The 14,320-nt window shown below is 36.1% G+C and overlaps 1 protein-coding gene across 5 annotated transcripts in view; it reads right to left on the bottom strand.

Moving 5' to 3' along the window:
* LOC128234611 (centrosomal protein of 164 kDa-like) overlaps positions 1–14,320 on the bottom strand; it is a 50,795-nt gene that overhangs the window by 19,639 nt on the left and 16,836 nt on the right. For 4 of the 5 annotated variants that reach the window (XM_052948949.1, XM_052948950.1, XM_052948952.1 and 1 more), the window contains 11 exons: positions 14,064–14,183; positions 13,545–13,667; positions 9,815–9,958; positions 8,784–8,849; positions 5,546–5,629; positions 5,224–5,292; positions 4,791–4,984; positions 4,239–4,429; positions 3,517–3,572; positions 877–959; positions 333–486 (listed from right to left, as the gene is read on the bottom strand). In XM_052948949.1, the coding sequence (XP_052804909.1) occupies positions 333–486; positions 877–959; positions 3,517–3,572; positions 4,239–4,429; positions 4,791–4,984; positions 5,224–5,292; positions 5,546–5,629; positions 8,784–8,849; positions 9,815–9,958; positions 13,545–13,667; positions 14,064–14,183 (1,284 nt within the window). The remainder of the gene's footprint in view (positions 1–332; positions 487–876; positions 960–3,516; positions 3,573–4,238; positions 4,430–4,790; positions 4,985–5,223; positions 5,293–5,545; positions 5,630–8,783; positions 8,850–9,814; positions 9,959–13,544; positions 13,668–14,063; positions 14,184–14,320) is intronic. The other variant, XM_052948951.1, reaches the window with a different exon arrangement.

Consider the following 14,320-nt stretch of genomic DNA (forward strand, 5'->3'; position numbering starts at 1 on the left):
AAACAAGCTCAGTATTCTTAACGTCAAAGCATGTGAATTTCACAATAAATTTAAACAAGAGCTCCACCACAGGAAGCCAAACCTTGTCTATTTCTCTTTTGGTTAAAGATAGTATCTCAACAAATATTTTTAAGGGAGTTATAGGACTTAATAAAGACATGCGCTCTGTCAACCTAACTTCAAGTTAGTATCTTTATAAAATAATCCCTGTTTCTGCCAGCTGATGACAACAATGACGCCATTATCGATGATAAAAATGGCAATAACATCAAGCTGACAATGCCTCCACCATGTTTTCAGAAAAACTGACAAGCTTATTAATAAATTCCTACCCCTTGTTTTTGTCTGAGAATATCTTTCAACAATTCCTGTTTTGCTGCTTGCAAAGCTGCCTGGCGACGTTTGAGTGACTTGCGCTGTTTTCTCAGGAAGTCTTTTGAAGCTGATATGGCGTTTCGCTCCTTGGACACTTGTTCATAGAGTCCTCTGAAACAGGCAACACAACTTAACTCAAACTCAAATTTCGTAAGTTTAAACATTAGGGGCCAACGAGCCTACAACAAAATATTGTACAACCAAGCATTTCGGTAAAAAAGGAGAGAGCTTCAGTAAATAAATTGAACATTTTACTTGCAAAATCAAATAAACATTGCCTTAACAAACCAATAAAGCTTTTACTTATAAAATAGATATTCTAACTGCTCAGAAATATCAATTCTTAAATATCTAAATATTGAAACATGCAAGTCATATCAAAAATCAATGTATTATATTCGACATATTGTGTAGCATGAACCACTTCTATGAATGTACAGTCTCAATTATACTTTGGGTCATTTTATGCTTTGGAAAAATGTATCAATACAGCAAACCTACCCATGTTTGGGAGGCAGTATATCATCCATGCTGTCATCTGATAGTAGCTCATTCCACATATTCCTCTCTGACGCTGAGCCATCCTGAAAACAAAGCACACATTAAAATACAATGCACAGTTTAAAATAAAAAGAGTTCTTTAAAATACAAAGCACACTTTAAATTACAAAAAAAAACAACTTAAGTATAAAACAGTGCGATCTAATTTTTGTCAGCAGTCTTATATAACTGGTTTCCATGGATTTTCGCAAAAATTGGCTCGTTCCAAGACAAAAAATAAAAAAGTTGTTAAAACACTTAATCTCTGAGAGTGCAGCTTTAATATAAAGCATGTTAAAAATATAGGAATTTAACAAGTCAAAAATCATATTTGGCACTTTATAAACAGTATACATTAAAATGGTAAAATAACTAGAGATTGCTTTTTTGAAAAAGCGCTTGTCTCCCCTATTGTGTGGTCGTAGCTGAGAAAAAATAAATGATGGACATGAAATTTGTAACTTTGGACTGGAGACAAACCAACAGTGAAGTTTGGTTTATTCGATTATATTAAATAGTGAAGAGAAGAAAGTGTTGTTGATTAATCATGGAAAATGTAAACGAAGTTTGCATTGTATGAAGTTCCTGGGCGCAAGCGTTATTCAATTATTGATCGGAAACCATTTTTCAGCTCACAGTCATCGTGACCATGACCTTTTACCTACTGATCACAACATCAATAGGGATCATCTACATAACCAACTTGCATACCAAGTATTAAGTTCTTGGGTGCAAGTGTTCTTTAGTTACTGAGCGGTAACCATTTCTTCAACTCAAGGTCATGGCAACCTTGACCTTTGACCTACTGATCTCAAAATCAATAGGGGTCATCTACTAGTCATGACCGACTAGCGTACCAAGAATGAAGTTCCTGGGTACAAGCGTTCTTAAGTTATTGAGCAGAAACCATTTTTAAGCTTAAGGTCACCGCCAACGTATCATTTTTTACCTGAAGGTAACCTTGACCTTTGACCTTTTGATCTGAAAATCAATAGGGGTCATCTTCTAGTCATGAACAACTAGCTTACCAAGTATGAAGTTCCTGAAACCAAAGGATCTTTAGTTATTGAGCGGAAACTTTTTCTTCACTTCAAGGTCATGGCAACCTTGACCTTTGACCTAGTGATCTCAAAATCAATATGGGTCATCTTCTAGTCATGACCAACTAGCATACCAAGTATGAAATTCCTGGTTGCAAGCGTTCTCTAGTTATTGAGCGGAAACAGTTTCTTCACCTCAAGGTCACGGTGACCTTGACCATTGACCTACTGATCTCAAAATCAATAGGAGTCATCTACTAGTCATGAACAACTATGAAGTTCCTGGGTACAAGCTTTCTTTAGTTATTGAGCAGAAACCATTTTTAAGCTTAAGGTCACTGCCAACATAACATTTTTTACCTGAAGGTAACTTTGACCTTTGACCTTTTGATCTCAAAATCAATAGGAGTCATCTAATAGTCATGAACAACTAGCATACCAAGTATGAAGTTCCTGGACCCAAAGGATCTTTAGTTATTGAGTGGAAACCGTTTCTTCACCTCAAGGTCACGTTGACCCTGATCTTTGACCTAGTGACCCCAAATTCAATAGGGGTCATCTACTAGTCATGACCAACTAGCATACCAAGTATGAAGTTCCTGGGTCTAAGAGTTCTATAGTTATTGGGCGGAAACGAAGTGTGACGTACTGACTGACTGACTGACAGACTGATGGACTGACTGACGGACAGGGCAAAAACAATATGTCTCCCCATGAATGGGGGAGACATAAAGATATTACACGCAAATGATTTTTACATGGAAGGTCACCACGACCTTGACTATTGACCTTGTTACCCCCAAAACAATTGGGATCATCTAGACATCATGACCAACCTCACTTCAAAGTTTGGTGAACCTAGATCAAAGCATTCTCCTGATATTGCACGGAAATATTTTTTTACATTAGAGGTCACAGCGACGTTGACCTTTGACCTTGTGACCCCCCAAAATATAGGAGTTTTCTAAACCTCATGATCAACCTCCCTACCAAGTTTGGTGAACCTAGGTCAAACCATTCTCAAGATATTGAGCGGAAATGCTTTTTACATTGGGGGTCGCCGCGACCTTGACCTTTGACCTAGTGACCCCAAAAACAATAGGGATCTTCTACACCTCATGACCAACCTCCCTACCAAGTTTGGTGAACCTAGGTCAAACCGTTCTCAAGATTTTGAGCAGAAATGTTTTTTATATTGGGGGTCGCCGCGACCTTGACCTTTGACCTAGTGACCCCAAAAACAATAGGGATCCTCTACACCTCACGACCAACCTCCCTACCAAGTTTGGTGATCTTAGGTCATGCGGTTTTCCAGTTATCGATCGGAAACGAAGTGTGACGTACGGACGGACTGACGGACTACCGGACAGGGCAAAAACAATATGTCTCCCCCAGAGAGGGGGAGACATAATAAGTGTTTTTATGGATGTTATATGATTATCAAATAGTTGTATTAACTTATGGCAATCATGCAAATGGACATTACTCAATTAGCCCAGTAAAATAGGAAAACCATGATCACTGCCAATGTAGAGGTAGATTATTATATATATGTAGTTACCTCGTCCTCCACAGGTCGGTGTTTAACTCTTGCACGCCTTTTATGTCTCAACAAATCTAAAATGTAGAAAATGTATAATGTAGTTGCAAAAGGTTCAAGTGGAAACAATCTCTTTGAAATTGAGTGTATGGAAAAGCAAACTGTTTCCTTGTATAAACAAATTTTCACCTGACTCAAGAAAGAATATGTCATTTGCATTCTTTTTGAAGACCATACTGCTTACTGTACTTGGAATGTAATGGAAATGGAAAAGGAAAAAAAAGAAATTCAGCTATCCTACACTCAAAATTTGGTATACAACAGAAGAAATCAAGGACAAGTGAACCTTGTCTAATATCATCCTCGGCACTTGATTCATCATCCTGTCAATTCTTATACAAGTCATTAGCATTAAACAAGCCCCACCATGTGGAATTAGGAATTTGCGCCATACTAGAAAGCATTTAACCCGTAGGTTTGTGCTAATTTCAACCACAATTCTACGATCAAGAATAGGGGGTAATTTCAATAAAGATTTAAATCATGAATTGAAATTATCTTTGTGTTATATTTTCGTTATTTTGCTACATATTTCAGTGAATTGAACTAAAGCCAATATTCAAATGAACACCAATTTGAGGACACAAAAACAAAACAGTGTATTGCAACTTGCACCAATACAGATTTAAGATTATTGAAGGTACGACATATCCCTTATTTGAAAATGCCCCCAGAAGCGTTACCTTGTCTGGTATCATCCTCGTCACTCTGTATATCATCCCGTCCCCGTCCATTTGTCATCACAGGTTTCCTCTCTGTAGCACTTCTAAGGCGCTCCTCTGCGATTGTCTTCTCCTCTTCAACGGCATCTATCAGCTTCTGCTGGATTCCCTCCAGTTCCTTGTCTTTACGACCCACTCGCTCATGTATGTCCCTGAAAAAGTCAGGTACATATCCTGATTTCTGATTAATACTTTTGAACTATATTAGAATTAATAATATATATATTAGAATTAAAAAATTTATGGAGATGTTTTATCACAGCTGTTATTCTGCTTCAACTCTGGTTGAAAACTTATAAAACCAATTTCCCACCAAATACTAAAATGCAACTGTGGAAAAAGCTTTCCTAAAACCAAAGTTAAAACCTTAAAATGAGGTTTAAGTACAAAGAACCAACTTTCCTTAGGCCATGAATGTTTTGTACATAAAATATTACCTTATTCCATGATTGTTTCTCAAGTACATGCAAAATGATAAGCAAACTCAAATGATAACACTTCCAAAGTACACACCTGAGTTTTTTAGTTGCTGTATCCCTGTTTAGTTTCATTTTGAGAAGCTCCGCCTCCAAGGTTCGCCTCTCAGCCTTGATATTTTCTAGTGCCTCGTTCTCAGTGCGGAGTTCCTCATTCAGCTGTTTACGCTCCGACTTCATTCGTTCCAGCTCATTTGCACTCAGTTTGACTGTTCTGTTTGCAAATGCCTCCTGTAAAGGTTGTATGAAAATACAAGAAAATAATTAAGCAACAAATCTTCAACAGAACATCAATGATTTAATTTAATAACATTGTTTGAATCAAACAATGAAGTCCTTCTTATTTTCCTGTACAAATGTGTAACATCACTATCTTCTTCAAAACCTTAGTTATCAACTCTGATTTTTTTGTTGGATCTCTATTTGAAATATTAATACAATGATTCCACAAAGTAATATTGTGCTCTTACATCTTGTTCCCCTTCAAATTTATCCCGGTCTTCTCTCAATCGTTTTCTCTTCTCTTCTAGTTTCCGCTCCTAGAAAGATGGATCATCATGATAAGTTAATAAACAAATTCCAGTTGTATTAACAACAAAATCAAATACTGTCCAAAGTCACAAACTAATTTTACAGGCATTCATTATGCCTCTTGATAAATAATGTTCCTTTGAAAAGTGGAAATATAAAAAAACGCCATTTTTTAATTTCTTTTCTATTGAAAACCATTGATGTGTTCCTTGTCCATGTGGACTTATTAAATCTTGTATTATCCTATTTTGCTTCACCCACCTGGTTCTCTAGGTTCCTCATGGACTTGTCAATCTCAGCCTTCCTTCTCTCAAACTCCGCCCTCTTCTCCTGTAGCTCCTCCTCCTGCAAACAAAATCAACCAATCAGATAATGCCTTGAAAAGCATGCAACTAATTAAATCATTTCTGCAGAATCAAACAACCAATCTGGTTCTGAAAAGAAAATATAACTGATCAGAATTCCCTTGAAACAACTTATCAAAATCCTCATTGAAAAGTGACCGATGAACAAAACAAACCTTAAAACAAATTTCATTTATAAGTTCATTAACAATCCTAAACTTTAGAACAAAATTGACACTTTTATTAAATAGTTTATTAATGTATAAAAAACATGAAATAAACAAAATAAAAAATGATGAACAGGACATAATTGTAACCTAAAATATATTTTGTTTTACTATTTCCGAGGCTTACAGGACAACCTTTTAACAAGAGATTAAAACAAGAGCTGTCACAGTATGTGACGAATGCCCCCGAATGTGACATTGACCTATGAACAAGGTCAGTACATGAAAAGTTAAAGATCAAACAAATGCATATGGTAAGTTATTTTAAATTGCCTCTGAACATAAAAAATACCACACATACTTGACAACCTACATTCTTATGTCCTTATATTCAGCATTCCATTGTGAATAAACACTAAGTGTATCTTTCGCCTTAGAGGTAGGGACATGGGTCTTGCACGTGACACCTCGTCTCGGTATGTCGAACACATGTGGCAATTTATTTTAAAATATGTCCATACAAGAAAAAGTTACAGCCCAGACATAACAACCAATACACTGTATACTTATATGCAGCACTCCATTGTGCTTAAACACCTAAGTGTGACCTTGACCTTAGAGGTAGGGACATGGTTTTTGCACGCGACACGTCGTCTTGGTATGTCGAACACATGTGGCAAGTTATTCTAAATTCTGTCCATACAAGGGAAAGTTACAGCCTGGACACGACAACCTATACTCTATGTCCTTATATGCAGCATTCCATTGTGAATAAACACTAAGTGTGACCTTGACCTAAGAGGTAGGGACACGGGTCTTGCACCCGACACGTCGTCTTGGTATGTCAAACACATGTGGCAAGTTATTTTATAATCTGTCCATACAAGGGAAAGTTACAGCCCAGACACGACAACCTATACTCTCTGTCGTTATATGCAGCATTCCATTGTGAATAAACTCTAAGTGTGACCTTGACCTAAGAAATAGGGACACGGGTCTTGCACAAGACACGTCGTCTTGGTATGCCGAACACATGTGGCAAGTTATTTTAAAATCTGTCCATACAAGGAAAAGTTACAGCCCGGACACCACAATCTATACTCTATGTCCTTATATGCAGCATTCCATTGTGAATAAACACCTAAATGTGACCTTGACCTTAGAGGTAGGGACACGGTTCTTGCACGCGACACGTCGTCTTGGTATGTTGAACACATGTGGCAAGTTATTTTAAAATCTGTCCATACAAGGGAAAGTTACAGCCCGGACACGACAACCTATACTCTATGTCCTTATATGCAGCATTCCATTGTGAATAAACACTAAGTGTGACCTTGACCTTAGAGGTAGGGACACGGGTTTTGCACGTGACACGTCGTCTTGGTATGCCAACAACATGTGGCAAGTTATTTTAAAATCTGTCCATACAAGGGAAAGTTACAGCCCGGACACGACAACCTATACTCTATATCCTTATATGCGGCATTCCATTGTGAATAAACACTAAGTGTGACCTTGACCTAAGAGGTAGGGACACGGTTCTTGCACAAGACACGTCGTCTTGGTATGTCGAACACATGTGGCAAGTTATTTTAAAATCTGTCCATACAAGGGAAAGTTACAGCCCGGACACGACAACCTATACTCTATGTCCTTATATGCAGCATTTCATTGTTAATAAACACTAAGTGTGACCTTGACCTAAGAGGTATGGACACGGGTCTTGCACGCGACACGTCGTCTTGGTATGCCGAACACATGTGGCAAGTTATTTTAAAATCTGTCCATACAAGGGAAAGTTACAGCCCGGACACAAGTTATTGAGACGGACGGACGGACGGACAGACGGACGGACAGAAGGATGGTGCGATTTTAATATGCCCACCTTCGGGGCAAAAAAACATTAATATCAAAATAAAGCAAAATGCAACATGATTCAAACAAACAAATGCTGTTTCAATAAAAAGTAAACACTTTCAACTAATATCATAACTATAGAACTATCCATGCATTTTTTCACCATAGCAACCAAAGTCAGAAGGTAAATGGTCTTCGTTCCACTGAAGTCCTCAGAATTCCTGTTTAGCTAAAGAGAATTATTAACGTGATGAATATTCTAATGACCGTTCATGATGATGATGATGATGATGACGACAACGAGGATGACGATGATGATGACGATGATGATGATGATGATGATGATGATGATGATGATGACAATGTTGATGATAATGATGATGAATGTTATGGTGTTACTGCTACAGCTGCTTTTGCTGCTGTTGCTAATTCTGATGACAACAAAATCAATGATGATGATAATAATATTAGAACATGACAACAACTGTTAAATATCTGTTAGTATAAACAAGTCAATGATGACAATATTTATATTTTGATTAATAATACTAAAAGCATCCTGGATATAAGTAAATTAGTAAGTTACGTTTACAAAAATCTGAACACACTCATATTTTCAGCAATAAAAAATTGTTAGTTTTAAAGCATATTCAACCATTACACAATGTTCATACATGAACCCCATGCATCAATATATATCCACCAAAGCATTGTGGGTTTTTTCATACATATACATTTATGTGAATACATCGTGATAGGCCATCCTTTCTGTTGCATCAAAAATGAATTATCCAGCATATTTTTACGGATGAAATTTCTATCACTACATGTATCGGTGTTCATTTCTTCTTAATCATATTTGCCACACACCTAGATTTCCATTGTTTTTCTATGAATATTTTTCTAAAAATAAGCCTCTTAACATTTTCAAAATTATATGAGTAATTCAAGAAAAGTACTGATCTCACAGGAGATAAAATGTATACTGGTACGTTAATAATAATAAAAATAATAATTTATATTAAATTGCTTTAAAGTTCAATGTCATAAAAACATACAACCATAAAATACCCTGATTTCGTAAGACTAGTTAGGATGGCCTTTTTTACAACATATACATGCGTATTTCACCTCTTTTTCTAGGTCTTTCATTGCAGACTCTTTCTTGGATTTTAACTCTTGTTCATACTGTTGAAGCTAATCAGTAAAGGTAATTAAAAGTCAGAGTGAATAACATTTAACACAAACCCAGTAGAGCTTTTTAGGATATGGATTTTTTTTAAATCAGCCATGGGATTAAGAACCTTTTACCATTCCTAGGTGATAACCAGTACTTATCATATCAAGCTCTGAGTGGGGATCGAACCCAGCACACTCTGATAAAGACTGTGATACCCTAACTACTCGGACGTTATAACCAAATAACAACATTATAATCATTTGTTTCTTTCACACTTATAATTATCTTCTCACTCAAGCTTAACTGAAAATTTACATTCTGATTCCAAACACCCCAAAAAGTATATTTTAGATACAAACAAACAAAAAATGCTGTGAAAACAAATTCAACATGAATTTAACCAAATGATTATGAATGTGATGAGAATGTTATCTTGCTGAAAAAACAAACCCTGCTTCATAATTTTACAAATTTTGATAGTAAAACATACAGGCCCAATCAAATCAACAGTTTTATGACAACACGATCTTATAACAAAATAGCGTTAAGTTAACTGAATGTGAAGAAATTTTGACAAACTAAATCAAAAGTTTAACTTGCAAAATAATTACCTTAACTAACCACTACTGTTAAAGCTCTCTGTTTTATGATAAGTATTCTTACTACTCAGGAATATTAATTTGAAAATATCATACATTGCCGTTTTTTTCTGTAAAAAAAGGTAAAACTCAACAAATACCACCAGATTAATGAGCCTTGCTTTATTTGTGTGCGTTGTCCCTGGCAACATGTGTACCAAGTTCCATGTCAAAATCTTCAATGTTTCTTTAGCCATGGCCAAGGCTTAAGTTATTTACGGTCGCCACCGCTAATGCCGAAGACAACAACAATGCCAAGACCATGATAATACTTAAAACTTTTGATTCTTCAGAAAGCCAGCCAATAATGCAAATTCCATGAAACAGTGTAAACTATATCCCACCTCTTCCTCCAGCTGGTCGGAGAGAGTCTCTTTCTTCCTGGCGTGTTCTCGTTTTATCTCATCCATGTCCTTGTCTTGTTGTTTCTGCAGGCGACGTCTCTCAGCGTCCATATTCTGTTCTAGCAGACGCTTTTCTTCACGTTCCTGAAACCCATAATAACGTGAGTTTCCCAACAAATTAACTGCATGTATTTCTATTTGAGAACTTCGAACAGTCTTGAAAAGATACTCCAGATTCTAAAGTCATAAAAAACACGGGATAATATAGAATTCTAAGTAAGGGCTGTTCCAGGAAAAAAGGCCTGGGGGGGCAAGAACGACAGTCCAAAAATGGGGCACCACCAACACAATTTTAACTGCTTTTACACCCCCCACCAACAGAATTAAAATAGGTAATAGACCCACCAGCACCACATTTAGATTAAACTCAACACCACCCTACAACACAATTGAAATTAGTATTTGTTCATGTCATTCAGTAAAACTCTCAAGTCTTCTTTTTTATTTTACGCCTCAGTTTTGCTCTCAACCCCACTTCAGGTATTAATTCCTTCAACAAAATGTGATCTTCCATCACAGAAAGCAATGCTTCGCCATCAATCAGATTTTCTGAAATGAGATAAATACATGAATTGATTAATGTTCTCTAGAAAATGGTTGGGCAATTGTGCCTTAATGTTGGATATGAGACTTCACAATATAACATTATTGTACATGTACTTGCCTATTTGGACAGACAACTTGGGATTTGTACTCGCTCGAATCAATTTTGACTTGCATGAATAATGCAATATAATTTGTAAAATACCGGAAGATGCATCTTGTGCAAAAATTTTGATCAGGTAAAATGTTTTAAAAGGATTTTTCTCATATTTTTCACTTGCCCTTTTGACAGACAAGAGAAACTTAAATTGACTATTACACCAGAAGTTTTACTTGTCTCGGGCTTCATGCAAGTGGGTAATTCCTTCAACAAAATGCTGTATGTACTAAGTGGTGGTTTATGTACAATGAAACTCTCTGGATTTTTGTATTTTTTATTAAAGGGCAAAATACCAATTTGTATTACTAGACTTCCGTATCAAGCATGAACCTTAGAACGCTGATATTCATTTTCATTATATTGGTTTCATCTCTGTCATACCTTAACACTAAGCTCTTATGCAGCAGGTTAATAATTATGCAATTCAACACAGTATAAATTTTCATTCTTGTCTTGGATATGCAACTTCTGTCAGATTTATTACTACTCATTACTAGCCGGAGCCAGATTTCAACTTAAACTTGAGCAGCAGCGTCTGCAAATTTTAAAGATTGTGATTGAATTCTATTGTGTGACAGTTGTTAGAAATCTTGACTAGGCAGCCAAGTCTATCCCTCTTCACAGAGACAACCTGGCATAAGGCAAAGTCCAGGCCTATGAAAGGTCATTAAACTTAAAATGAGATCAGAATTTTTCTTTGTGCGTCTTTCTAAAAGTAAATATTTGGTAAAGCACTTCTTTATCTATTTTGCAATAAGCATGGTAAGATTAGCATAAACATTGTGCTAATGCAGTTACATGTATATTCCAAAAGATAAAATCAACACGCCCAAGCCCAATTTAATTTTTGACTCTCTGGCTTAGAGTAGCTTTGTCTGGCAGTATAGAAAAAATAATACATGGTACCATATAGAAAATGAATCAAATGTTAATGCAGCGCTCATGCATACACGAAAAACTTCATATCAAGGTAGCACAAAATGGTATTTTTGGTCTAGTAAAACATATTTTTGGTCCGGTCAAATGCATTCAGGCAACTTTAACAGAAACTTCTAAAAAAACAGACACATCTCTCTCAAACAATTCCAGATTCATTAAAAATGCTTTCTAAGTTTAAAGAGTGTGGCTGTAGACAAACTTGTTAACAGAAAATGCAGTCATGACAGTGCAGTATAGTATAAATTATATACAGTAACTTAAGTCAGTAAGTGATTGATGTGCAAAGAGGGATCTAAGAAGTTAATTACGAGTGTGATGGTATGATTTACATGTGAGAACTCTGAATTGATTGCCAAGTTCATGCACCTAGGTCCAAGTTGAAAAAAATCTATACCAATACATTTGAGTTAATACATCTTTGAACAGAAAAAAGAACTAAAGATACTGAATGACAGAAAAAAAGCAGGTTAAAAAGCATTCCATCACCACTGAAAGACAGAAAAAAAACAGGTTTAAAAGCATTCCATCACCATTTCTAATCTAGGGTACAACACAGTTATTACCTGTCAGACTAATTTTCTTCTACATGTAAGTGTCAGAGCTGTAAAGAAGTAAACGGTAAATATTTCAGCACTATATAGCAGCCGCCTTTTAAGCTATCAGAATAACCAACAAGTAGTAAATGTTGGATGGTTTTTGACACAAGTGACCTTTACCTTAGTTATGGGAGGTTTGGGATCTCGGTTATCAGAACTTAACTAATGCTGTCCTCTTAAATTAATATACAGTTAGTGAATTGGTTCCGACACTGAATCTATTCCGGTACACTTAATCACATTATTTATTGTACAAACGAAAATTGTTTAACTTGAAGATTTTTGGGTTATGATTTATTGAAATAAAGTATTTATGTTGTTATGCATCATTTTTCACTTGTTTGTTTATATTTGTGATTAAGTGTCCCGGAATAGATTCAGTGCCGGAACCGATTCACTAACTGTAATTTATCACAAAAGCTCGATAAATATACAAAGTAACGCGTCTTACCCATGTTAAAATGAAACTGATATGAAAAAATCATGTTTTTGAAGCGTAATTAGTGACTTTGTTTTTGCTGTCCCGTTTGTTTACATTTTCCCCGCCTATACGTATGCGGCCATCTTCCCTTTTGGTGACGTAATGATTGTCTAAAAATAGCCATAATCATAACTTGGTCAACATTTGTACAGAAAATGCGGTGATATATATATTTGCCATTTACTTTTGCGGCAACGTGACATGATTGTATCTGTATACCTTCAAAGGTCGTGGTTAGCGAGCTTAGGTTACGCTCCATCAAAAACTGGCGCACGTCTGAAACACTCATAGCCTCCATGGTGTTACCGTAAGAATAGCCGCGTCGTGAGAATAGCATTCGGACTCGTTTATTTCGTACCAAAATGCCGTTTTCGATCGCGCAAAGTACGCATAAAATGTCATTTTAAAACAAATTTATACCTCATTTTTGGGCTCTTACGAAGAAAAGACCCACCAACAACACAATTAAAATACGAATTTGCCCCCCAAACAACGGAATTGGAATTTGAAATTTACCCACCTACAAGACAATTTCAACACTAGTTGCACCCCCCACCCACTGAATTTTAATTCGGTTTCGTTCCGACCCCCCCAGGCCTTTTTTCCTGGAACAGCCCTAACACAATAAACTATAGAAGTGTTTTTTTAGCATCTACAGTTACACTAAAATTAGACTATATAGCTAGCCAAGCTTTGCTCCAAACTTAGTTCAGCTGGTGTGAACGGCTTTGCTCCACCCACATAAGTTTATTGACATTTGTAACATATGTAACATTCTATAAATAATTTGAACATTTATAAGTAATGAACATTTAAGATTTCACATGACACCATCTACTTCAAGGTTATGACGACATTCATCTTTTATAAACAACATACAAGGCTAAAATGAGATAATTATCACTATGTTTCACACAAAGAGGAGTATCTGATTTATTTGCAATCCCCCACCTTTTCAGCATACTCGTCACGTAGTTTTCTCAGCTGGGAGGAGTGTTCGTCCTGTATTTTCTTCAGTTCCTTCTGATGCTGGTCACGTAACTCCTTCTTTCTCTCACTTAGCACCTCATCAATCTGTGAATCAAAGGTAATTTAAAATAAAATAAAAATTAAATAAAAATTAACGAAATGAACATTTAGCATTTAAAGCTTGTCCGGTATCTTAAGAATTGATGAACATCACCTTACTCATTCTTTCACATAGCAACTCATCAAGTGGAAAACAAGTGCTAAAATCATAACAGAAAGCAAAGAAATAAATGGAGAGTACCTTTAAAGGAGCTTAATTCAAATATGTGTGCCTGTCTATCAATGACAATACCTTCCAGCAAATGCTCATTTGACATGTCAAACACAGCAAACAATGCAATGATAAAGTTACAGTTATGTTGACTGTGAAATTTCATCATTATTAGTATGTCTTTTTCCTTCAGCTTTAAAAAATAAACAATGACTGTACTGCCCACATACCCCTTTCTCCATGTCGTTGATGGCCTCCTGCCTTTTCTTGGCCGACTCCAGCTCTTGTTCCATCATAGCCTTCTCCTGATCCTGAATATGTTCTAACTCAACCTTTACACGCTTCAACTCCTGAAGACAGAAATATCATAACATTAATACAAGCTGCTGATAAATATGTTCCAGCTTCTCATTCATTTATTTCACCTCCTGAATACAGAAATGTCATAAAGTTAATGCAAGCTGTGTTGAATATGATCCACTTTCTC

Source organism: Mya arenaria, chromosome 5, assembly GCF_026914265.1.
Source record: "Mya arenaria isolate MELC-2E11 chromosome 5, ASM2691426v1".
NCBI classification, from domain to species: domain Eukaryota; kingdom Metazoa; phylum Mollusca; class Bivalvia; order Myida; family Myidae; genus Mya; species Mya arenaria.